At 48.7% G+C, this 25,470-nt stretch overlaps 1 protein-coding gene across 1 annotated transcript in view; it reads right to left on the reverse strand.

Annotated features, from left to right (window-relative positions):
- The window catches only part of LOC104461839 (microtubule-associated protein 4-like), a gene marked incomplete at its 3' end in the record, with an annotated part of 89,246 nt that overhangs the window by 40,785 nt on the left and 22,991 nt on the right, over nt 1-25,470 (reverse strand). Inside the window, 8 exon segments of the mRNA XM_010073568.1 lie at nt 1-2; nt 4-246; nt 367-661; nt 2,469-2,609; nt 3,889-3,963; nt 4,885-5,013; nt 5,626-5,736; nt 9,820-9,951. The exon segment at nt 1-2 is cut by the window's left edge and continues 66 nt beyond it. Coding sequence (XP_010071870.1) covers nt 1-2; nt 4-246; nt 367-661; nt 2,469-2,609; nt 3,889-3,963; nt 4,885-5,013; nt 5,626-5,736; nt 9,820-9,951 — 1,128 coding nt within the window.

Consider the following 25,470-nt stretch of genomic DNA (forward strand, 5'->3'; position numbering starts at 1 on the left):
GGAGCATCCTCGGTGCCCGCTGCAAAGACAGACTCAGCTTCTGCAGAGGCAAACCCAGCATCCACGGCAGGAAAATGCTGCGCTTCTGCTGCTGGAGCAAACCCGGAATCCAGAGCAGGATGATGGTTGACTTCTGCTGCCGGGGCAAACTCAGAATCCATAGCTTGATGAGATTCTGTATCTGCTGCTGGGGCAAATGCAAAATTCACTGCATGGTGAGATTCTGTATCTGCTGCTGGGGCAAACGCCAAATCCACGGCGTGATGAGATTCCCCATCAGCTGCTGGGGGAAACGCCAAATCCACGGCGTGATGAGATTCCACATCTTCTGCTGGGGCAAACCCTGCATCTTCTGCTGGGGCAAACCCTGCATCTTCTGCTGGGGCAAACTCCAAATCCATGGCATAATGGGATGTAGCATCTGCTGCTGGGCTGAAGCCAGTATCTGCCATCAGGGCGGCCGCAGCATTGATGGAATTAGGAGGCTTGGCTTCTGGTGCAGGAGCAAACCCAACATCCGTCTCCTGAAGAGGGCTGGCTTCTGCCGAAGGTACAAATCCAGCATCCAGAGCTTGAGGAGGTTGGGTGTCTCCTGCAAGAACGGACTCAGCTTGTTCTGCAGAAGCAGACAGGCCATCCGAGGCAGGAACACACGCTGCGTCTGCGACAGAAACATAGATCACAGAAATCAACACAAAAATACAGACGGTAACTCTGACAGCGTGGGTTTATGACTAGAGAAGACCGGGCTGTTGCTCCCCGTCCTCTTCTTGCTTTCCAGCAGCACTAACTCCCCTCCCTACATCAGTGCACCCAAGATGTACCAGCCGTTATGATGTTCCTCAACGCGCCCAAGTGTTTTTCCTACTACAGCTTCATGTGCCTTGTTTTGTATCCTTGACTACAGCGTTAGGCATCCGTCTGCTCCTAACACGCATCAGCCAGGAGAGGCATTGTCTTTGTTTAACAACTACCTGATGTGCCAGAGCTGGCAAGAGACCAGAGCCGTTAGATCCACTGTGAGCAACACAGAAATCCCATCCAGCAACACTATATTCCAACAGAACACACACAGGAATCACAGTGAGGGTTTTTCCCCTTTTAGCAGGACACATAAACTTTTGGTGTCACCTTTAGGAGCTCAGCTGTGTACTCCAACAGTGGAAAAAGTCCTGAAACGTTCCAGAGCCACACGCCCTTCCTTTGGAATACTGTTTATCCTGTTCACGGGTGGCACGGTGCTGCAGCCTGAGCAGAAGCGTTGGCACTCTTGGCACAAAAGACACTGCCATACAGTGAGCCACCGCTGCCCTTTATTCTTTCATGGCCAACTTGGCCTCGTTCATTTTTTATGTAATATCCACTAAACACTGAGCTGTTAGCTTCAAAATAACACGTCAGTTCGCAGTACAATCAAACCTCTGCACTCAAGTCAGCGTTTCCGTAAGATCCCCTTAGAGGGGTTTTTTCCAGTCAGTTTTAGTTTAACATTTCAGCTGTCTAGAGGCAAGTTTTTACAAATTATCAAAAGCCAGGAGCACCAGATTTCTCCTCTGCAGCTATTAATTTCAACAGCCCCAAGCACCACCATACTCCGTGTAACGCAGAACAGTGACCTGAACATCTCCGTCATACTGCTGAGTAGATGTTAAAAAACCTCATTGTCTGAGTTACATCTAAAAATGTCGTGTGTCCCCACCCCCAAACAGTGGAAAATATATTCACCCCTCAATTACATATTTAATAAATTGAAAAAGGGAAGAAATGAGAAAAATTGAAAAAGTCCCTTTCAAAATAGCACTTCAGGATCCATTTATATAAAACCAATGTTCCAGTGAACAAAACCAAAAAGATCCATTATGCACTAGCCCTTATCTGGCTTTGTTCGTTTTAGGTTTTAAGTGGTATCATGATCCTTTCCAAAATAAAATGTAAAGATTGTGATTTCGCAGAAGAATAAGATAGCAAAGAAATAGATGTTAAACGGAATACGGATGCTCCCTGATGAATCATGGAATATACGGTGAACACAGGAATAAAGCGTAAAGGAACTAGACACAGACTGGTGCAAAGTCTACCACAAGTCTGATGCTGTCTAGAAGTACCTTAAAAACGGTTTTAAAGCGAGCCCTTCCAATGGAGAGTGTTTAATGGATTGATATATCGCAGGAGACTCATGGCATAACCATGTTCTTGGCACACCTGAACGTTTTTCTGGAGCTAAAATTTTGTGAAAGTGAAGCATCATTCAATCAGTTACTGGACTGTGACACAAGAGTTGAGAAGTCGAGTGGACTTCGTTCCTCACCAACACAGCTCAGGCCATCGCAAGCCCTTAGCCACCACGGAATCTGTTAGCACCGTGCTGCGTTTCCTTCACAAGAGGCAATCCCACGGCCTTCCACCTTCACAGCTTGCTCCTGAAGGGTCTAAGCCCAGCACCGACCTTCACGCTGGGGCAACTGTACCTGAAGGCGCATCTTCTGGTCCATCAGTAGCTTCAGCCTCTCCTGGGGATGCTGCTCCCGCCGCAGGAACAAAACCAGGAACCACTGCTGCAGGGCTTTCCGGGAAACTCGGCTTTACTGCTCCAGTGGCGGTGGGGGGCACTGGGCACAGAAAACAGTTTGATTAAGCACTCAGAGAGATCTCAGCCAACAGCTTTGTCTTCTGGAGCTGCCAGGATGTGAATCACCCTCAAGGTGCTGCCTGCTCTGTGCGGCAGCAGCCCTGATGAGTAAGCTCCTCCACTCCAGCATCCGAGCTGGGCTGGACAGAATCAGCTTTTATTGTCAATTTTCAGCACATCAGTTTGTGCACTACCTCGGAAACCACTTGTGTCTGGAGAGAAGCAACTGCTGTGACGAAGCTGAGGAACATTCAGTTCCAAAGCATCCCAGTTCCACCCTGAGCCCTTGGTAGAGCCACCAGCTACAGAAGCACCTTCTGCCTAGGAGCAGCGTGAAAGCACTCTCTCAGCTTGTGCACCCAAACTGGCAATAAAGATCCCATCACGGATCAAATATGTTAATACACACGCAGCTGCAACGGAACTATCTCCCAAGGGAGCTTCAAAGATTTAACTGTGACCACAATCTCCAGATGATTGAACAGAATACACAGGCTTGCAACTAGAGTTTAGTTTAAAATTCTGTTGATTATGCACGAGCCAAAATTATGGGTTTTGGCCCTTAGAAGCAGAAAACACAAGTGCTCAGGCTTACCACCAGCAGGTTTGACTCTGTGTCTGTGCAAAGACTACAAACCTCAACAGCAGTAAAGTTCCAGTTTTAGAATTTCTTCTCAAGGGTAAATTTGATTCATCCTATTGATTATTTTAGTGACAAGCAATACTTGAACACAGATCCCAACTGGAATTTACAGTACCGTCACTGTAACGGAGACTCACAGAATGGAGACACAGCCTGGAATCCATTGAACTCGCTGCTGAACATGTTTTTTTGCACAAATCTACATCTGCTAAGTTAACTCCCCAAAACCCCCAAAAGGGCCTGGTTTCAGTGGGTTAAAGCCCTGGTACACGATACGCCCCCAAAAGGGCACATCACTAGAATCAACTGACAGTCAGGCTTGGAACTGCGTATATTGAATTTGTTACCCTAAATTAGAAGTAAACAGTCTATAAAATGCCCACACCTTACAGCACTAAACCAGAAAGTCCACATTAAGAAACGTCTCTCTAAAACACCCATTTCTATTCTAAATCCATTTCAGAACCAGAACCAGTGGTTTTCTTGGTCAGGTCCCGCTTCACTCCACTACAGCCCTGTGTTTCCTGGAAATGCAGACAAGGAGAGGAGCTCTGCTTCTGCTTTTCAGAGACTCTCTATAGACAGTTCCTGCACATCAAGTCACAACTGTTTTTACCTGGTGGCTCACCAAAGAATGAGGCATCTGGTCCTGTCACATCATGCTGGACTCCCATCCAATGTTCTTCAGGCATTATGGAAAAGAAACACATTTAGTCCTGCCACTAACACTGCTTTATTTTTTCAGTTGAAGGTACTGACCCTGCTGTTTTGCGAGTTCATTCCCAGGTAACTTTTCAGCTCCCTTTAAGAATGGTACCAGAATATCAGGTTCTTCTGTGATTACTGGCAGTGAAAGCTTGCATCAGAGAAGAGTTATAGAATCATAGAACCACACAAAGGTTTGGGTGGGAAGGGACCTTAGAGCCCACCCAGTGCCACCCCCTGCCATGGGCAGGGACACCTCCCACTAGCCCAGGTTGCCCAAAGCCTCATCCAGCCTGGCCTTGAACCCCTCCAGGGATGGGGCATCCACAGCTTCTCTGGGCACCCTGGCCACTGCCTCACCCCCCGCACAGGGAAATATTTCTTCCCAAGATCTCATCTCCATCTCCCCTCTTGCAGCTTCAACCCGTCACCTCTCATGCTGTCCCTGCACCCCCTGATCCAGAGCCCCCCCATCTCTCCTGTAGCCCCCTTTCAGCACTGGAAGGTGCTGGAAGGTCTCCCCGGAGCCTTCTCTTCTCCAGGCTGCACACCCCCAACTCTCTCAGCCTGTCCTCACACGGGAGCTGCTCCAGCACTGACTCCAGGACCTGAGCAGGTTCTTTGCTCAATTCTTCTGGACGACTGGCTCTAGGGGGCCCTGCTCGAGCAGGGGTGTGGACAGGATGACCTCCAGAGGTCCCTGCCAACCTCAGCCGGTCTGTGATCCCCTAACACCCTCGGAACACTCACACTGAACCAAGAACTGGCATTGCCAATAGGATACTTTCTAATCTTGACTCATTTTACTTGTCAACTCCCCTATCAAGATTCTTTAGGACGAATATACAAAAATCTTCCAGCTGCACTCCTTCAAACCCAGCTAGCAGGACAAGCATCTGTTTCTTACCTGCTTTGTCTTGCAGAAATTCTGCAGCTGAATCCAGGCCAACGAAGGCTGATGGGTCTAGAACCTCTGCAGGAGAATACAGGGGCCCCAGGAAAGGTTGTTCATGTACCATCATAGATCCGTGTGGTGCTAATGAAACAAAAAAGACCATTTGTTAATCACCGTGCCTGCCCTAATGACTCCCTCCAAAATTTAAACCCTACACCACACTTGGAAAACCAGCTATTCTGTTCTGCTCACAGGCGGTTTAGTTAAAGATTTGTGAGCAACTCCCTCCATCAGCTCACTTTTACGAACTGCACGGTAGATTATGTATGCACACAGAATTTCTGTAACCAGGTATAAGACAGTGAACGCAGGCAAACTATTTCCCTTTTGCTTTCTGCTTCAGCTCCCACCAATTCCTGTTAATAACCATTTAAACTCCAACAGTCCAAACTCTGAGGACTTTGTGGAAAAGTTCACAGGTATTTAGTTTCCAGCCATGAAGACAAGAGCCGCTGGTAACTCCTGCTTCAACCCTACTCGTCTAGATGTCCTGTCTCCTTCTGCCCAAAGAGACTTCAAAAAACCTTCCTGGAAGCAGCTACTGGAACGGCTCTACGCACACAGACAAAATTTTTAAAAACCATGTGAACAGATTCTACAGATTTAGCAGCTTAATAGCTTTCAGTACATGAAAGTCACCAGCGAGAGCACCAAACCCTGACCTGCAGGGACAAACGCTGAGGAGGAACTCACCATGGATGTCCCTGGAAGCATCAACGTGGTCCATGAACAGCGGCACATTCTTCATGTAAGCAGGAAAGGATAAATCGGGCAGATTGTCCCCTCTGTGCATGCTGAAGGGGTCTGGCAGGAGACAAGGACAAAGCCAGCGTCACCACACCGGGCGAAGATGTGATGCAGAGTGAGATTATTTAGAAACCAAGATGAAGATGCACCTGACAGCTCCACTGGACTACCAAGGGACAGCTCCTTTCAGGATTATTTACTGGGGCAAACACCTTCCTACCTGGAATTTATGCCCAACAGTAAAACCTGGTTGCTCAGACTGCTACCTAGGGAAAACCGACTAAAATGTCGATGAGGACTGTTACACGGAGAACCTGCCTCCTCCTCTCAAAGAGGGAGCATCTGTTTCTGACCCCATGGACACATACACCCAGCCCGGGCCAGGAGCTGAGCTGAGCTCCAGACCCGACAGCAGCCCAAGGACAGCCCCTGTCAGGCCATCCTCCCCAGGAACACCGGTACCAGCTGCCTGGTGGGCCAGGATTTCAACCGGGTGACATGACCGAGGATAACAGCCCATTTCCCGGTGTCCCGGGCACTGAGCAGCCTTCACCCTTAGCTCCAGAGCGGACGCGCTGCTGCGCCCGGCAGGGTCTCCGAGTCCACCTTTGGTGCCGGCTTTGGCTGCTCTAACGTGCGCTAGCTTTGTTCTGCTTTTTGGCCACGGTTTTAAATGGGTATATCAATGCCATCTGCAAAAGATGGTACTATAGCAGCTGAGGAGAAGAAAATTATTTTTTCACAAGTTTTATTTTTTGCGTGCACACATCTCCTTTCCCCTCTAGTAATCAGCACGGTCATTCCAACCAGACGGGCCAGAGCAAACCACCGTGCTGGGTTTTATAAACGGGATTGTTGAACTGAAACGCCACGAGTCAGAGAGCAGATAGATGACCTCACCAACGGAATAAGATGAAGAAAAGACAGCCCGGCCATGAATTAGTCACTGTACTGCAATACAGTCACGGGTGAGACACTGCGAGGGGAAGGAAACACAGCATTCCCCTCTCAAACAAATCACCCCATCCTTTACCAACCGGCTGTGCTTTATGATCCCAACACATCTCCCTGGCTCCTGCCAGACCCAGGTTGCATTCCTCTCGGACAGGCACAGCCCAGCAACAAGAGGTTTCCACGTTGCAGAGGAGGGACACTTCTCACGACTATCTCGCACGTCCTGTTACCCAGGAGCTGAAGATCACCCTGCTCCCGAAACGGCTGCCGCACACCAGGCTTCAGCCACTGCACAGATCTCTTCTGGTTAAGCACAATTAAAGGGATCCAGCTGAAGGCTGGTACTCATTTCCATGTCGGGCATGCTGTCTACAGGGATGACAGCCAAACTTCAACCCTCCACACGCCCGCGGTGCTCCGAGACGTCAAGCTCAGGTGAGCTGCGTGAATTCTTGTACAAATCTATCACACTGTTTGAGATGCCACGACAAGGTCTGGCTTCAGAGCAAATTGTAGAAAACTTCAAACCGTTTAGAACAGTATTACCGAGGCTAAACAACTGCCTTTTTCCCAATTTTCTAAAAAAAGCATCATGACCGAAACCAATTTAAAAACTAAGAGCGATGCTGATGCTCTTCCCTCTCTGTCCAGCAGTTCATGACGTGGCAGAAACGAGTGACGCAGATTAAACCCTGCCTCTGCTCCAGGGGGAGAAAGAGAAGTGGGAAGAGTGGGAGTTAGGACTGAGCTTTTGTTTCCCATCCCCGGAGATCCTCCACAGACGCGACGTGGGCCTGTGCTCTCCTCGGGTGTTGGTGATGGGTACGTGAGGCCGCTCCGCTGACGCCAAGATGATGCTCCCAGGAAAACACAGCTGAAAAGGGCAAGGCAGGCGGGGAAGGACGAACCGCAGCGATGGGATACGGCTGCTTCTTGCATTAAATCAGTCCCGAAAATAATTCTCTCCTTGCTCAAAACTGGCAGCTTGGTTAGGATATTATGAAGCTAGATGAATTATAAGAGCCCAAAAATATTGTTCAAGACAGCTGGAGGGAAGGTTGGGAATTTCTTTTCACCTGACTCGCACAGGCACTCGTATCCTTTGCCATTCAAACAGACCCAGCTCCCATTTGCCCATGATCGCGGACTAATAAGAACACACTACTGTAGAGCACTGAAACAGCAACTCTTCGTGTTCAGACATTTACTGTAGTTGCAGGAATAAATCACGGCACACCTGTGAGGGCCTTGCAGCACTTTCCAAGCTTGCGAGCAAATAGGCAATGTTTGGTTTTTATTCACTCTACAGTAACATTTTTAAAACAAGTCATTTTATTCTAGGTAGCGTGTAAAATATTTATGTAAGCCTGTGCTCACAGGTGCTGCCTTCACAGGGCTGGGTACCACGGCCAGATCCTCACGCGGTGTCTGCAACACACAACAGCAGGGTCCAGAGCAGACCCAAACGTGCCCTTCCAGCTGCTCAGGGGTGGCAGAATATTCCACAGCTGAACCGAGCTCTTATTTCCCATGTTTCTCACCAAGGAATGAGAAATTACATCAATGCCAGCTGGGAGACCTGCTACACGACTGACCAGAGAATTCTCTCCTTGGGAGGGAAATCATCCTGCTGTTTTCCAAAGGGTGTGCGGAAAAATACTTAATAAACCTGCAGACCTTTATGGCTCTGCTGGTCACGTTTTTCTCCTTCCGCTGACAAGTCGTTAAAGCTCGTCTATCCTCTCTGATCCCTCTGCTCAGTTTCGGGAACTGCCTAATCCCTCAGCAGAATCTCTTGTTTACGCAGTACCAGGGAGAGCAGGATGGAGACACGCTTTCGGACTGAGGTATGTGTAAGTCCTTACACACATACAGGTGCACACGATACCCGAAGCACATGAAACCGAAGGAAATGGGGGTTTGTACAACAGATAACCCAGAGATTCACATTATTCAGGCCAAAAGAACAGTGGGTGGTGGGCTAGGTAGGCAAATTGCTCCTGATCAACAAGTTTTTCATCTGGCTATCGGGCATAACTGCATCAACGTCCCATTCCTCCATCTAACCAGGCAGTGGGGGTGAAAAACCCAACAACTGTGTTTTAGAAACTCGAGGCTCTTTCGTTCCACTTGTCCCAGGGATCACTTCTTACCCTTGTAAAAACAGATGATTTCTTCACACAATCTCTTAGTAAACATGAGATTCAGATAGCAGGAAAAGAATTGAGCAAGCACGTCTCCAGTGTTCAAAACCATTAAAAACCAGGCTCCATCCTGTTTCAGCCTGTGCCTTTCCCAGGTTTACTGCCTGTAGAAATCTGGGCAGCACGCACACTTCTCATCCCCTCCAGAGCTAGCAAGTCATTTCCCATAAGCCTTCTTAAAAACGAGAGAAAATGGGGTGAAAGGGTATCTTTTTGCAGGTGCAAGTTATACAAGGTTCATATAATTTTCCGGAGAGCCAGCAGCTCCCCAGGCTGCCTCGGAGCAGACCGCCCTGCATTGCAGACGCAGCTACCTGACAGCTGGAACTGGCGTTTCCGAGAGCCGGGGAAGACCGGCTTTCCGCTGCCAACAATTTTGGCGAGGTTTGCACTGAAAGCCGCAGTACTCGAGAGCGATTGAATCGTGGGAGTCAACCAAAAGCTGCTGTCAACATGTGAGCCGCATCGGGGGAAATCTGCTCACCCAAACCCTGTGCACTCCAACACACCGGACCAGCAACTCCATTTATAAACAGCTGGACGATGTGCAAGGGGAGCTGGGGGCTTGATGGGCTCAGTTAACTCTGGGGACAAGATGTTATGGATTTTAGGAAAACAGAGCAGCACATACACCCTATGATTCTATGATCCTAAAGAACAGAAGTGTGGGCACAAGGCAAGAGAATAAAACCACCTGTAGGGATAGAGGCTAGGACTCGATCGTGTTACACAACTGATAAAATCACAGAATCCCAGGATGGTTTGGGTGGGAAGGGACCTCAAAGCCCACCCAGTGCCACCCCCTGCCATGGGCAGGGACACCTCCCACCAGCCCAGGTTGCCCAAAGCCTCATCCAGCCTGGCCTTGAACCCCTCCAGGGATGGGGCATCCACAGCTTCTCTGGGCACCCTGGGCCACTGCCTCACCCCCGCACAGGCAGGAATTTCTGATGCTGCCATTCGGAGAGTCGCACAGTCATACCAGCCATCTCCATGGGCTTGAACACGGGCTGGGACTCAAAGCACAGGTCTCTGTCATCCATTGTCCAGGTGTCATTGCGATCAAGAAAGTCTTTATAAGACAGCTTTTCATCCATGATTTCTCCTGGGAATACTGAAATTAGAGAAGAAAATAACACAGTCAAAAGTGAAATATCAAGCTAAAATACTTAAAATAAATTACTGCATGATATGACATCATGACAACATCAACCATTAACCAAACCAGAGACCAGGAATACTCATTTTTTTGCTGCTTTGATCCAACTCTTCAAATATAAGAAAGAATAATGGGAATTTCTGCATCTCGATGCACATGTAAGATGAAGACTGGACTGTGTTGGACAGTCACGCTAGCTTCTCACACTCATCTTCAGGAGGATTTTTCATTAAGGTAAGAGCTGGAACAACCCTGAGACCCTGAAGTTGTGAGGCTGAGCAACGCTTTCCAGCCTGTCAGCAGTGAAAAACAACCTGCTCGCCCGGTCACAGCGGGGAGGAGGGGAAATCAAAGCCCTTCCTCTCCTGCCCAGGCATCGACTTGTACTCACCGAATCTGCGCACATTTACAAACACGTCAGTACATCCCCAGACACACGGTACCCACGGGGGTGGTCTGCTCTCTGTTTTACTAGAAAGACAAACTCCAAGTCAATTAAGTAACTTTTCCCTGAATACCTCAAAGGCCTCCACTAGTATATCTGTATATTTCACACTTAAGCCTCATCTTCCCCCAGTTTGCAATACAGACAGTTCTCCGAACACACCAACACACCGAAGCCCGATGGTTTATATCTGGCCAAGGACAATGTTCATCTTGCTTTGCTGGCCCGTGTTAAAAACATCCACACTGAGACGAACAGCCTTCAGCAATCTGAGACGGTAGAGAGCAAAGGATTGTGTTCCCGAAGCCCTGGCAGGCACCTTTCACAGCCTGTAAACATCCCACAGGAAAACGCATGGAAGCAAAGAAGTCAGACTACAGGAGATAAAACCACTGAAGTGAGGTCTGGCACGAGGAATATTGAAAACACACCACGACACACGACGTACGAAACACTGACGACAGCCCCAGCTGCACCGGTATCTCCAGGGACAGGAGGATGTCACCTCTGTCCTGGCAGGCTGGGATCCAAAGGCCCCCGAGAGTGCTGCAGAGCTCTCGGGGAGGGTGGTCCACCCCTGCACATCGGGGAGAAGCTTTGGATACGAAGGGAACCTCACATGCACCTCTGTCCCCATCTGATCACTATTTTTAGTGCTTCAACTTTAAATGACTTCAACAGAGAAAGAAAAGGGGCGGCTAGTGCTAACGGCCAGGATGGGAAAGAGCACCAAGTCCAATTAAATTCTCATTGTAAATAAGAGGTGTATCACCAAGTGCAGCACATGAAAGCCAGCTATAAATGAGCTAACGCTTGCAAAGTTTGATTTATGCTTAAAATTAACAGACAGAACCATCCTGCACTCCAGCTGTGTGGATACCGGCTGCTGTGCCGCAGCTCCCTCGCAGTCTCAGCTGGGACTGTAAAAGCCCTCGCTTCAGCTTTCAGAGACGTTTCCAGATCCTGTAGTTGTACAAAGGAAACAAAAACATACGTCCTCAAGTTTTCAAATATGGGGAAGGGCTCGAAACAAATACCCCATCTCACAACTTTTCAGATGGATTTTCATTTTAAGGAGACCGGAGTTGGTCAATTCTTACACCGACAACACTAGATTTCAAACTGATTCCCAGTTCCTCTGGAAAGAAACACAAGAAATTTACACAAACTGCCTCTCCCAGCCCCTAACGCAGCATGCTACACTCTCTCGCCAATACATTTCTTCATGATTTTAATATTTTTACCTTCACTTTGGCTAACGATGCTGCTTGCAGGACTGCAGCTCGGGAAGGGTGTGCCTCAGAAGGTATCCCTGTAGATGACCTTTAATTCCGCGCAAAGCCGCAGTTTATCGAAGCAAACCCGATGTTAACACACAGAAGCAACAGAAGGGAAGGAAGAATTAAAAACACAGCTCTGGTATATAAAAGCAACAACTGCTGCGCCTTCCCGGAGACCCAGGTACCAGCCAGCCGCAAGCAGAGAACTCGCAGCAATGTGGAACAAAATTCACAGAGAGGTGGCAATAATTCTCATTAAAAAGCGATTGAGGAAGACGAAAGAGGCTTTTGGGGGTTTTTTATTTGTTTCACATCACAAAAGAATGAAATGACGCCAGTATCAATCAATCAGTGCTTACAGCAATGGCATCAGAAGTTTTGTTCTTCCAAGAACAGGAGGTGATTCACTGAAGGTAGAAACACGCCAACATCTCAGCTCAGCACCTACACACTGCTTCTCATCGTCCAGCTGCGGAGCCCAGCCCATACAGCACCCCGGGGCAGAACCTGTGCGAGGGCAGAGGCGTATGGGTCTGCACACGCCTGCTCTGAGCGGTTAGCTGCAATACACTGTAGCAGGGACTTCACAGACCACCCCCAGCGAAGGATTACAAAATTTAACTCCCGTTGAGCCGACACACGAGCTGCGGCGCGGCGGACGGCCAGGGGACCAGGCAAGGGTTTCTCTACCCGAACCCAGAGGGAGGCGGTGATGGTGGCACCAACGTTTGAACGCAGGTGTCCCACAAGAACCAACCCAATGAGTAACCCGCTGGACACATGCTGTTGTGCCCAGTGAAATTCAAACTGCAGAGAACCAGCCGCCGGGTGGGCACTGACACACTGCAGCGAGACGGGCACTAACTGCAGGAAACGACGTTAAGCTCTAACAGGAGCTCACGGCTGTAGAAGAGTTCCTATTCAGATTCTGATCGAACTAACTAGATAAAAATAATTTATTTTTTACCCTTATATGCACCCTGAGGGCCAGAGAACGGGAATTCAAAGTACAACTCTAATGAACACAACATCTACTCCTTCGCTTCTGTGTAAGCACCACCCAGAGAAAGCGCTGAAGAGCCACTTGTGAAAAAATCCCATTTCTGACCATCAGCAGAGTTATTCCCACCTCTCTCTCGCGCTGCAGCCCCGCAGATGCTCTGAGCACCCTCAAGCGGTGCTGATTTGGCAGGCGGCTGCTGCTTTTCTGCCAGTGGCTCTCAGCTGCGACTCTGCTAAACGGCTCCATTTGACACGGCTGGCTTCAGCGCAGAGGATACCGAAGGCGCCCAGGCCAGGCTTTCCGACAGCTCTGCTCCCTCCCTGCGAAGCAGGAGGTACGACCGTGCGCTAGAAGCAGGAGGGAAGGGGACGCGTGAAGGCACAAACCCCTCGTGCTCAGCAATCGGCAGGGGCAATGCTGCCTGGTCACGGGTCTGCGGGCGGCTTACAGGCTGACAATTTAGGCAGGAAATATTTGATTACGACAGACAATGGTCGCTGAGAACTGCAAGCTACTTTGAAGGCGAAGTGTCACTACATGTGTCAAGAGACGTTATTATTTAGGACTCTTTGCGGTGCAGAATAGCGAGGGATTTAATTATATTCTGTTGTAAATTCTTCCGGACAGGAACCTGTCATTCATTTGTCTATAAAACTCCATTTAAAGCAAAAAAACCCCGGGAGCCTGTAAATGTCCTTGTCAGTGTGGGGAAGAGGCCTGGGAGCAGTTAAGAAACTTTGACATGAATTTTCTCAAAGATGACTTCAACTGATTTTTGGATTGGCCTCGTGCTAAGTCTGACCAGCTGCAGAGCATACACTGAATGAACTCTAAATAATTTCACTCCATCTGCTAGTCCTAGACCACAAATATATGCTGGCGTATTGATATTATTGAGAGAACTCACAAGAACATAAAATTAGGGTCACAACAGGCAAGTGAAGGTTTTACTTCAGATTTTTTTTGGTTTTGTTTTTGTTTAAGTAGACAGGTTGCATTCATGCCTTTAAATAAAGAGAAGAGGAACCTCCCTCAGCCACACACCTTGCTGGAAAAGGAAGGAGCAGGACAGTAAGGCAGCAGGCAAAAAGAAGTCTAGAGGGAAACATTTACACGAGACATCAGATGAAATCAAACTTCTGTGGCAGCTGGGCAAAACTCTACTGGCATTTGCAAACCCATAGTTCTAGCAAAAGCCCCAAAATCCAGCTGAAAGACAATTCAAAAGCAGTTGTGAATTTTCTCTGATAAAACATGAGAAATAGAAACCAAAGACGCGCGTACTTTTCATACAACATTTTCCTAACAGATGCTCATTAAAAAACCCAAACCAAACCCACCCTTGCCTGCCAGCAGGCAAACAGCCGTCGGAAGGGACCGGGCTTGCTGCTGGAGGCGGGCGAGGGGCCAGCAGCCAGGGCAGGAGCAGGCACGAGGCTTCTGAGCCCCACGCAGCGCCCGGTGCAAGCAGAGAACAAGGATTGCTGTTCTGTTGTCACCAAAGTAAGCGTTAGCAAAAGCTCCCTTGCTATTCCCAAAGTGCTTTTCAACACAACTTGCTGCAAAGTGGACACTTGCAGCTTATTTGCCTTCCCCATCCCAATATTGAGTTCCTCCTTATTGAAGCAATCCTGGTGGGACACAGAAAGGTGAACTCAAACAAGGTCCCAAAGACTGCAGAAAGGATTTTTCAGTTCCAAACCCAGTCCTGCAGACCCTGCTAAAACCCACAGCCTGCGCGGGTGATCAACACATAAAAGAGAGAAAAGCAAACAAAAACAACCAGCCAAGCTGCTATGAGGATCAGTCCTGGAAGCATCTATTAACGTGTGCAAGCAGCAGGTAACGTACCCAACACAAAACGTAAATGAGACATCCTACAAACCTGTAAAGCCATTTTCTAAAATGTTAAAGCTTGCTGGTTTTTGAAAATCTGGTTACAACTGCTGGTAATACAAACCAATGGAGGATTACAACTTACAGAGTCTTGCTTAAAGAAAATAAATGGCATTAACACAAGGTACTTACAAAGCAAACTTGCTTCTGAAAGTAAAAATATGGATCCCATGCAAGTATCACCTTCCCTGGACCGATCCCACGGTGGGTTCCAGAGAAAGAGTGCAAAAGCAAATCATCCAGTGGAGCTGCTGACAGAGTTGCTTTGTTTGTTTGATCCTCTGCTCTGCAAAGATCAGCACGGTCACACAAGCCAATTCAGAAGCTAATCCATCCCAAACAGCACTTCTGGCACCTACAGCACGGCCACTCCCAACCCAGGCAGCCTGCTGGGCTCAGACCGCCAGGAGAAAAAAAAAAATCTGTACACACTATACTGCAGGGCATCAACACAGGGGAACTTCCAGGCAGAGCACTCTCAGGAGAGGATTACCGTGATAAAGCTTTTGTGCTGCAGAAGATGCTAATCTTGATAGGTCACTGCCCCGATCTGGAGCCAGAGGCTAAGTACCTTCCAGGGGCCACGGAGATGGTCTGAGGCTGGAGCAGCTCCCGTGCGAGGACAGGCTGAGAGAGTTGGGGGTGTGCAGCCTGGAGAAGAGAAGGCTCCGGGGAGACCTTCCAGCACCTTCCAGTGCTGAAAGGGGGCTGCAGGAGAGATGGGGGGGCTCTGGGTCAGGGGGTGCAGGGACAGGACGAGGGGGAATGGGTTTGAGCTGACAGAGGGGAGATGGAGATGAGATATTGGGAAGAAATATTTCCCTGTGCGGGGGTGAGGCAGTGGCCCAGGGTGCCCAGAGAAGCTGTGGATGCCCCATCCCTGGAGGGGTTTCAAGGCCAGGCTGGATGAGGCTTTGGGCAACCTGGGCTAGTGGGAGGTGTCCCTGCCCACGGCAGGGGGTGGCACTGGGTGGGCTTTGAGGTCCCTTCCCACCCAAACCATCCTGTGATTCAAAATTACCGAGTTTGCAGCCATGAGACACCCCTGCCAGCACCAAGCTGAGCAAACAGAAAAAGAGAAGCTGAAGAGCTTGATTCCTATGGCTGATCTCAAAGATCGCTTGCCCAGACCGCTGCACTGGTTCAGCACCTTACATGCATGCCAAGCTTGCCGTGCTGAATCACCAAAGACCAACAGTTTCACCAGTCGGCACAATGAGCCATGCCCTGCAATAAATCCTTACCGATCCCAAAGGACATGGAAGCCCACACAGCCTGTGCGGGGTGTGGTACACTACCACCTTCAAAAGGAACTTTAAGAAGCGTTGTTAGAAGGCAGGGATTCAGTAACGTTCATATTTTTTCTATTGTATGAGATTCTGAGCTGTTTAGGTAGCACTCGGTTCCTGTGCCAGGCTCTGGCTCACACACAGTTCACACACTAGCCAACAGCGCATCGTGGTTTAGAGGACGACGCGGGGAACATCAGGTATGAATGCCTACGTGCAGCCCAGACATTCCGGGTTCTCCTCCGCCCCTCGCTGGGGACGTTGATGCGTTCCTTAGGGTAAGGGACACACAAGCCTCACCTCAGAGGTTGTACAGTACCTCCTCAAAGATGCTCAGCACTCCTTCTCTGCGGGCTGGCTTCAGAGTCAATGGGGAGTACCTTGCAGGAGTATCTTCTCAATATTGTCTTACCAGTTTCATTATTTTCTAGAATAGTATATTGTCTAGGTCAGAGTTAAGGGCCTTAAAATCACTGTAAATGAGTAACACGGACAAGCTTCGCTAATATCTAAGGGATAAACCTGGACAAACAACATGGAAAGTACCTAAACAAGCCTACCACAGCAAGGTCATATATTTTTATCCAAGAGGGTAAGAGCTCAAGATTAAATTTTTTGCATTTAACAAATACATAAAGCACAAAGCTGGCAGCCTCGATGGAGAAGAATTTATCCAGAGCAGAGCCGTCAAACTGGTTACCTTCTGCCCACTGGCTGTCCTCTTGTAAAACTGAAATACAGGCAACTGCATTGAAACTTGCTTTTTTAAATAAAAATCTGAGGGAAGTTGAACACTGGACAGGTTGCTCAGAGAGGTTGTGGAGGCTCCATCCTCGAAGAGAACTCGAAACCCAGCTGGACAGAGCCTGAGCAGCTTTGAGCAGGGGGTTGGATCGAGATGTCAGAGGTCCCTTCCAGCCTCCTGAGCCTTCGCAGGCACTTCAGACGCTGCTTTTGGAGGAAAAGATTTCTGTCCTTGCAGAAGATAAAGGCTTAACCACCAGGAGCCAGTGCTGAAACCAAGTCTAGCTGAGATTACTCTAAATACTTTAATTTGCTGCAGTGCGAAGCAAATTAAAATCCACCATTGAGTTGGACGGGAACAAAGAAGATCAGGGAATGAATTACAGGTCCTCTGGAAACCGCAGGGCACTTCAGATGGTGCTGACAATTCAAGAAGCATTTTATTGCTTTCCTTCTGAAATTCCATGCTGTTATATAATCTGGGATGCTAAAAAAGCTCAGAGCAGACAACTGTCAGAACCCGTATCTCCTAACTTAAAAGACGCCAAGTCAGTAACTTCAAAGTTCAACACAAGGTTCACATTTTGCCTTTAAAAAAATATATATATCTGCAAGTTAAAAAAAAAATAACTGTTACAGTTGACTGTATAGCTTTTTTCCTCCCTTATTCTTCCATAAAGAAAAGTCCCTTCAGCATCGATTGCTTCAGGATAAATTTAAAGCAAGAAGCAGAGAGATGCCCAGAAAGCACACCTCCCGCCCTCGGCTCTAACTGCTCTAGGAGCGATGTTTGTTCTCCTGCTCCTGCTTCCCGCTGGGAATGTGACGCTCAGGAGTGAGGAATTGCTGATCACATCTCAGGTGGTGGTGGAGGAGTCTCGGAGATCGCTGACAGACTCCGGACTGCGATGCAGGACAGCTCCCACCAGGTACTCCCTAGATTCCTCCAGCTAGAATCACACTCGATAGACTCCACGTTTCTTACTAACGAAGGCACTTAAGTCCTTTTTTTAAACAAAAGATTCTCTAAAGACTTATTTCCACAGCATTGTCACAGGCACATATCAACAACTGCTCCACCTCGGAGACTCCTTACCCATGAAGAGCTCCCCTGAGCAGGCATCTTTCCGGTGAATGAAGAGGACACTTGTGTTTCCTGCAGGAAAACGAGGATTCCAGGAACACTGCCCTCGTTACCAGGCATTTTAAAACCAGACACTTGAAGAATGGTTGAATATTTTTACTTTTTGCTATTCTTGGGCTTTTTATGAACAGATTCTGGAGAGCCAAGTGATACAACGAAGCCAGTTTTACTGTTTCACTTGGGGTTCCTTGCTAAAGCCGATAGCCTTCTGCGTATCCTTGGGAATGAGTACTTCAGCACCCAAAGGCATGCAAAACCCCCCAAACCTGCTCCACGGGCCCAACGCGAGATGCAGACAATGTAAGAGAACATCTTTACATACAGAAACCCTAAAGCAGTGCAGCCAAGACTGAGTCAGCTAAAAACACTCCCCCGCTCCCTGACCTGCGATCCAGCCTCATAACTGGGGAGAAGAACGTACCAGAAGGTATCTGAACGTCTTGACCAGGCAGCCTTGACTAAAATTCACGAGTTTGAAATAAGCAAAATTCTGAGACAAAAGACTCATAGTGTGGGAACCACCGGCTCCTTTTGGTGGGCGTACAAGGGCTGTCCAAACCCCAGTTTGCTGGCATGGGAGGAGAGCCCAAGAGATGTCGGGACCAGGTGGTGGCTTCTCATCCCCCATGGTACCATCTCAGCCCCCGTGGTACCATCCTATCCCCCGTGGTACCAACCTGGCCAGAGCTCCTGGGCACAGAGATCTCACACTCATGAGCAGGCAGGTCTGACAGAGAGACTGATGTGTAAACGATCACGAGTGAAAAAAACTTTTGTTTAAAGTGAGCATCACCTGCCCTTCCAAAAAAATCTCCCACCCAGTTGTGTTGCTTTCATGTCACACAAAAGCCTCCTGACATCCAGAGTAACGTGGAAGCCGCCATCGCAGCACGGTGCTGCGACACGGCACGAGGAAAGAAGCCCCAAAGAGTTTCCACGGCAGACAGCAGCCCCCCCACACTTGGTGCTACCCGGAGTAGGGAGAGTGTGTCCCTTACACTGTCACCGTGAGCTGGTGACACTGCAGTTTACAGCACTGAGCTGTTCCCCGGAGCACTGTCATCCCTCGTTCTGAGCAGGAAAAAGCTATTTCCCCTGGAAGGGCTGTTACCAAATTTAAACAGCTCAGCACTGATTCAGGGAACGCTCCAGCTCAAACACACAACTGCAGCTTCTTCCAGCGGGGCCGGGGGAGAGGCTGGAGCCACATCCCAGACATGGCTGGTGCACATTTTGAGAGGAGTGACTGTGCTCCAGATTAATCCAGGGTCAAAAAACTGCACAGCGCTTCAGAGCAGCAGCCTGCGAGAGAGCAGGCGCAGCAGCAAGGAACCGGCAGGAGGATTCCATCACAGGTCAGTGCTGAGCTGAATGCTCAAGCCTGTCACACACGGATACACGAAGGCATGAACTGCCACCCTGGAGGGGCGTCAGGGCTCTGGTTTTTGAGAAAGTCGGGTTTGGGATTCATTTTCCTCCAGGACAATTGAAGCAGTCTCTTGAACAGGGACACAGGTCTCCCCTAAACCTCTGGAGATGGGATCGGGGAAGGACCTGGGACACACGCTGCAAGGTACCTCTCGGGTAGGTGGTGTCTCCGCGGAGCTGAGGACCAGAGGTCTGCTCGGCAGCAGGAGTCCCAAGAAGAGCAGCAGTCCAGCCAAGGTGATGGGTCAGTTCCTAGGACACGTTATAGGGAACCCCGAGCTGCAGCTGGATTGAGGGTAACAGCTACAGAGGGTTCAGGACACCATAGACACAGAAAAGCCGCCAACGCACAAGCTGCTGCCGTTCTGCAGCAGGAGTAGGGCTTCCAGTGTCCCCTGCCCCAGGAGATCCAAGATCAGGGAGTGGATTAAGTTGAGGTATAAAAAGCCAGTAACAGTCTTAGAGAAAATATCCCCTCGGTACCATCTGATGATGATTTGGTAACTCGTGTTGAGGAACTCCAACCTTCTCTAAGGTTTATCCTTCTACTCCGAGACCAGATCACATTTACCCCAACTATCACGACAGACCTGCAGATTTCGCTTCAGCCAGACACAAAGCACTGCTTTCAGACCACAAGACAGCGTAGGATTTCTTCTTATCCCATGTCCACACCAGACAGATTAACCAATTCTGTTCTCTTCATGAAAAGTGTTTTCTATTTGAGGTGTCTTTTCCTGGCTCAGTTAAACATCCCGCATTGCCCATGGCCCCGGACTGGCTTCTGTTTGCCCGCTTGACAAACACAGGGCAGAGCCACCCAGCCAAGCCGTCAGCAGAAGCAACTGGAGCAGAATAACTGCCTCACCTCCTGGCCCACGACGCTGCTGCCAGGACGTGGCCGCTGCTGTCCTGCACCGAGCCCCACCCCAGTTGTGATGGCACAATCCCCAGGTTTGCTCCTGACAATCTCCAAGTGCTCTTCTGCTGAATTCTTTCTTCAAATGTGTCAGGGCCAGAGAAGAAAACAAAAATAAATAAGAGCACCTCCAGTCCCTATTGAATGATCACGATCTCCAAGTGCATTCTTTTAAAAGTCAGTATTTACCATCAGAAACATTCGAGAACAAGGTCCATCAACCACCATATGGGAAGCGTCCAGCCAACAACTTGAAAGTGATCCACTAAGAAGTACTTTTCAAGAGCGATGTCTGCAGCTGACGAAGGCACGAAATGAGCCATCTCTTCTCAAAACTCTTCACAAGCAAATCAGGAAACTGGAGTCATGCCAAAGAGATGCCCTTACTGACTGCACCCAGGCTCACCTCCACCTCATCTGCTGCCTTCTCAAACAAAAGCAGCCCTAACGACCCTTTCCAGAGCAGTGTGCCCTTTTCATGACCCTGCCATCCTCCAGCTGGCTGTAAGCTGGTTGTTTCATCACTTGTTCTGATATCTTTTCATTAATTTAAATTAGGCTGCAAATTAGTGATGCTTCACACCGCTATCCCAGGCATGGTGCTCGTCCTCCTCCATTGCCTGAGACCTTCCATCCCCGTTCCCGTGAATCCAAGACACCGGCCAATGGTTTGGAAACTGATCAAATCAAATAATAAAAAACAGAACTAAAGGAGACAAGGGTCTGACCACTGCAGCCTCTTTTGCATCATTTGCTCCTCCATCTCTGTTCAATAATCTTCCTTCAACCCTAATAAATCAGAAAGCCCCTTCTTTTCGACCCACGTACCTCAGCAGCTGGAAATCCTCATGTACCTTAATCTGTGCAGTTTTTAAATCTCTCGAGCTCTAAGTCCTAGTTTCCATTTTTATTAGTTTCCTCCTTTTTTCCAGCCCCTTTAAAGAACTCCTCACACAGCCATGTTAGTTAATAGTCCGGAAATGTCTTGCCCACACGTACAAGTCATTTGCTTTCATTAGTTTTTCAGCACTTCATCTTCCCAACAGATTTAACTCATGCAATCGCAGACTGCCGAGATGAATTCAAACTCCCTGCCCTTTTCCCCCTGCTGGTCATACCTTTACTTGTCTAACCCCAGCCAATCCTGTCATTATTTACTTGCCTTCCACCTTATCTTCTATCCTTACCTTCATTCGGCTCTCGCAAGCACAAACACACAACAGAGACCGCACCAGCTCACTCATGAAGCCTTCTCCCAGTTAAAACACTCCAAACCATTTATTTCAGAGGTTTCTAGATCGTAAGCCAACACCCACCCCCAAAACCAGCCGCCCCGAGCTGTGAGCGAGGAAGCCACTTGGAGGACTAAGAATGTCTTATAAATATGCGTGGGGTCCAGGAACTCTGGAAAATTTTTACCTAACGCTGCTCCATGTTCAGGCACACGGTGTGGGTAACCCCATCCCCAGACCCGCCAGTGTTTGACTGCTGCTCGGACTCAGAACGCTTCACTTCTTTTGACCTACATATCTTGGCACTCTCACTCCTTCCCCTCCTGCTTCACACGAGATGCAGAGGAACCGTTCAAAAGTGACAAGATATACTGTCACCCCTGAAACACAGAAATATATACGGAGATGTATATGTACACACACACACATAGATATCGCTGCTCCTGCTTCCCCAATCCCATCTGTGGGCGCACGTACACACAACTCCCCATATGCTGGTTCTGCAGAATGAGACAGTGACAATGGAAATAAGCGCTTAAAATAGAAAATTTCCCTTTGGCGTTCCAGTCCTGTTTGTTTAATGCTGAGATGATAGCCTGCTTCTCAGCCCGTGTTCACACACATCGCCGTGACCTACTTTCCGCTTTTAAAATCCCACGGCAAAAGCGGCGAGCTCACATGAGGAAGCAGAAGCAGTCAAGAGAAATCTATCTGCCACACTCGTAATACAGTTTTTATGGCCATTAATTCCAGCTAGTGTCAAACTAACGACGCAAGGGACATCAAAGCATGAAGCCATTTGCATAATACTGGAAGAATCTACAATCCTATGACTATTTATTCAGGAAGCCTCTGCTTAGAGAATGAGGAGGATGACACGCCGTCTCTGCTCTTTTGAAATCATTCTAATTTACAGCCTCGTAAAGAGGCAGCTGGTTTTCTAGGAATGTCTGAATCCCTCACTAAGGGGTTTTTGGTGGCTTGCAGTGCTAGATAAATCTTGTCAATACTAAAACCTAACCCATGAAGTACCTTCATTCACGTGGGGACTGCCCACAGCCACCCGAGGGAAGCAGCTCACCTAGAAGCTGGGGAGCTCCCACCTGCACACCACAGACCCAAGTGGTGAAAAAAAAAACATTATTACTCAGATCTCTGGTCTAATATTGAATTGTCTCACCTAGATGTATTTGACAGAGTCGGGTCTCGGGCACACAGCTGAAGCAGAACCACTAATGCTCCTGCCTGGTTGACAGTGAGTAGACCGGACGTTTCCAGGGTTGTCAGAAGACTTTCACGGCCCACGAAGCTCCAGCCGCATCGAGAACCGCAGTGAATGCACTGCAGGGCATCTCCGCAGTCAGGGCAGACGAGTCTTCTGCTCTGTTCTCATTTTAGGAAAAAACAACACAGCAGTGCACAGAAAGTCTGACCTTGAACCACAAGCTGGGCGACTGCATCGCAGCATGTCCGCAGGAGCTCTGCAGAGGCTGCGACGGTGCAGCATGCGCTTATCGTGCACCAGGAACCAACACGCCCGGAGCACCTACTGGAATGAATATTTAAAGGCCACAAAAAAGTGTTGTACACAGTCAGGGAGAAGGTTACCCCCAAGGATATCAATGGGGGAAAAAAAAAACCAAACCTCAAATCCCCCAAAAGCTCCTTTTGGAGGTACAGCTTGCAACACAGTATTTTAATCGGCCACCGAGTTCAAAGATAGGCACTGAGACACCTCACTCTGTCCAGCTGCCTTCAATTCACCGAGATTCAGTGCTGACATATTTTTATGAAGCAACCTGAGCAGGACTGGAGATTCTACCGAGACAGAAGAGCAGCACAAGCCTCAGCAGCAACTCGCCGCAGGCTCTGAGTCGTTTCAGGCAGAGCGGTCAGGGGTAGGAAGAGCTCACTCAACAGAGGAAATACAGTGGTAGCCCTCCTGAAAAGCTGAAATAACTGGCCAGCTAGGAGGATGAATTCCAAGAAATGAAAAAAAAAATTGTTAGAATGCAGAAAAAAGAAAAATAATGTAATGGAAACAGCCTCTGTAAGCCTTTTCTGTCCTGGGTTTTCTTTGGCTTTCTTAGAAGTCGTCACAGACATTTTAGTTAAAAGTCAGCCACAGATCTCTCAGTATGTTCAGATTCTAAATTCTATCCGACATTTTTTTCATCCTGGACAGCAGGATGACCATGAGCCAGCACTGTGCCCTCGTGGCCAAGAAGGCCAATGGCATCCTGGGGTGTATCAGAAGGGGGGTGGTCAGTAGGGCGAGAGAGGGTCTCCTCCCCCTCCACTCTGCCCTGGTGAGACCGCATCTGGAATATTGTGTCCAGTTCTGGGCCCCTCAGTTCCAGAGGGACAGGGAACTGCTGGAGAGAGTCCAGCGCAGAGCCACAAAGATGATTAAGGGAATGGAGCATCTCCCTTATGAGGAAAGGCTGAGGGAGCTGGGTCTCTTTAGCCTGGAAAAGAGGAGACTGAGGGGTGACTAATCAATGTTTATAAATACGTGAAGGGTGAGTGTCAGGAGGATGGAGCCAGGCTCTTCTCTGTGACATCCAGTGACAGGACAAGGGGCAATGGGTTCAAGCTGGAACATAGGAGGTTCCACTTGAATATGAGGAAAAACTTCTTTACAGTGAGGGTGACAGAGCACTGGAACAGGCTGCCCAGAGAGGGTGTGGAGTCTCCTTCTCTGGAGACATTCAAAGCCCGCCTGGATGCGTTCCTGTGGGATCTGATCTGGGTGTCCTGCTCCGGCAGGGGGATTGGACTGGGTGATCTTTCGAGGTCCCTTCCCATCTCTAACATTCTGTGATTCTGTGTGATTCTTTCAGAATTAAAGCTGAATAGACTCAAGCCCTTTCTCAGAGCATTTTCAAAGACTCACAGAATGGACTGGCCGTGAGGAGCAGTGGCAGCGAGTGGGATGCTGCTGGTGGTGGTCCATCTGAACTGGGAAAGGTGACAACATGACACCGTAACACTGCAATACAAGAATTTTATAGCCATACTTAAATAATAAAGAAGCAGCAGTATCTTTTCTCAGACATAGAGAACACGTTCTCACTTCACATCAGAGTAAACCAAAGAGCGAAGCGGTATTATCTGCACGTACTGGAGATGAGACACTTGTCCTCTGCCATCAGAAACACCCTGGGGCTTTGTGCCCTGTTCACAAATTTCCTTCTACAGCAGCACGTCTTAAACTGGCGCCAAGAAAAGAGAATTCAAAGCACAAAAAGCCGTGCACCAATTAAGGCAGAATTTGTGGCATCGTATCAAGACTGCAGCCACCTCTAACCCTCCTCCTCTGTCAACTCCCATTACCACCAGCAGCTCACGCAGCCACCACAGACTGGCGACAAGCCCCACGCCAGCCTTCTGCTGGCAAACACTGTCACATCTCGGGGCCTGGTGCTTGCTGGTTGGGAAGCAACAATTGCAATGGCTGGCTCAGGAAACCAGAGCTCTCCTCCCAGCCTTCCCACTAGCTCACCATGTGGCACCATCATTAGCCACCAGTGCTCTTCCTCCTGAAGCTGGTAAAGAGCCATTTACCTTTGGAAGTTTTCATCTGCAGAGAAAAAAGGGCTGCAGAAGAATAAAATGCCATTGTTTAGTCCTACAGTCATCTCCGAGGAAACTACCAACCCTCTTAATTGCAAGTAGCTGCGAAATCCCCAGCCGTTCAGGAAGAGCAGGGAAAGACAGCGAGCTCAGCCAGACCCTTTGGTGTTTTTCAGGATGCCAGACTAACCCGAGGGCACAGAGAAACGGATTTGTCAGAGAACTACAGAAGAGTCTGGTTTTAGGATAGGACAAATATAGTGTGCTCTTGTTAAAAAAGAGGGTTAAGCAACATAGTAACTGACATGACAAAACAAAATCAAGCATCCCTTCCAGATAATTTCTTTTTTGGGATGAATCGTGTTTTTTGTTCACTTCCTAGAGTCCCAAGTCACTTCTGTACCTTCCGAAGTCATTTCTCATTTCATAGCTGCCTACAGCGCCAGTTGTCTACAGAAATACCTACAGCCCCGAAGCCACCCGATCACACCTACGGGAGCAGTTCGTCTTGCAGAGTT

This window comes from Pterocles gutturalis, unplaced genomic scaffold (assembly GCF_000699245.1).
Source record: "Pterocles gutturalis isolate BGI_N339 unplaced genomic scaffold, ASM69924v1 scaffold22377, whole genome shotgun sequence".
Classification (NCBI taxonomy): Eukaryota; Metazoa; Chordata; class Aves; order Pterocliformes; family Pteroclidae; genus Pterocles; species Pterocles gutturalis.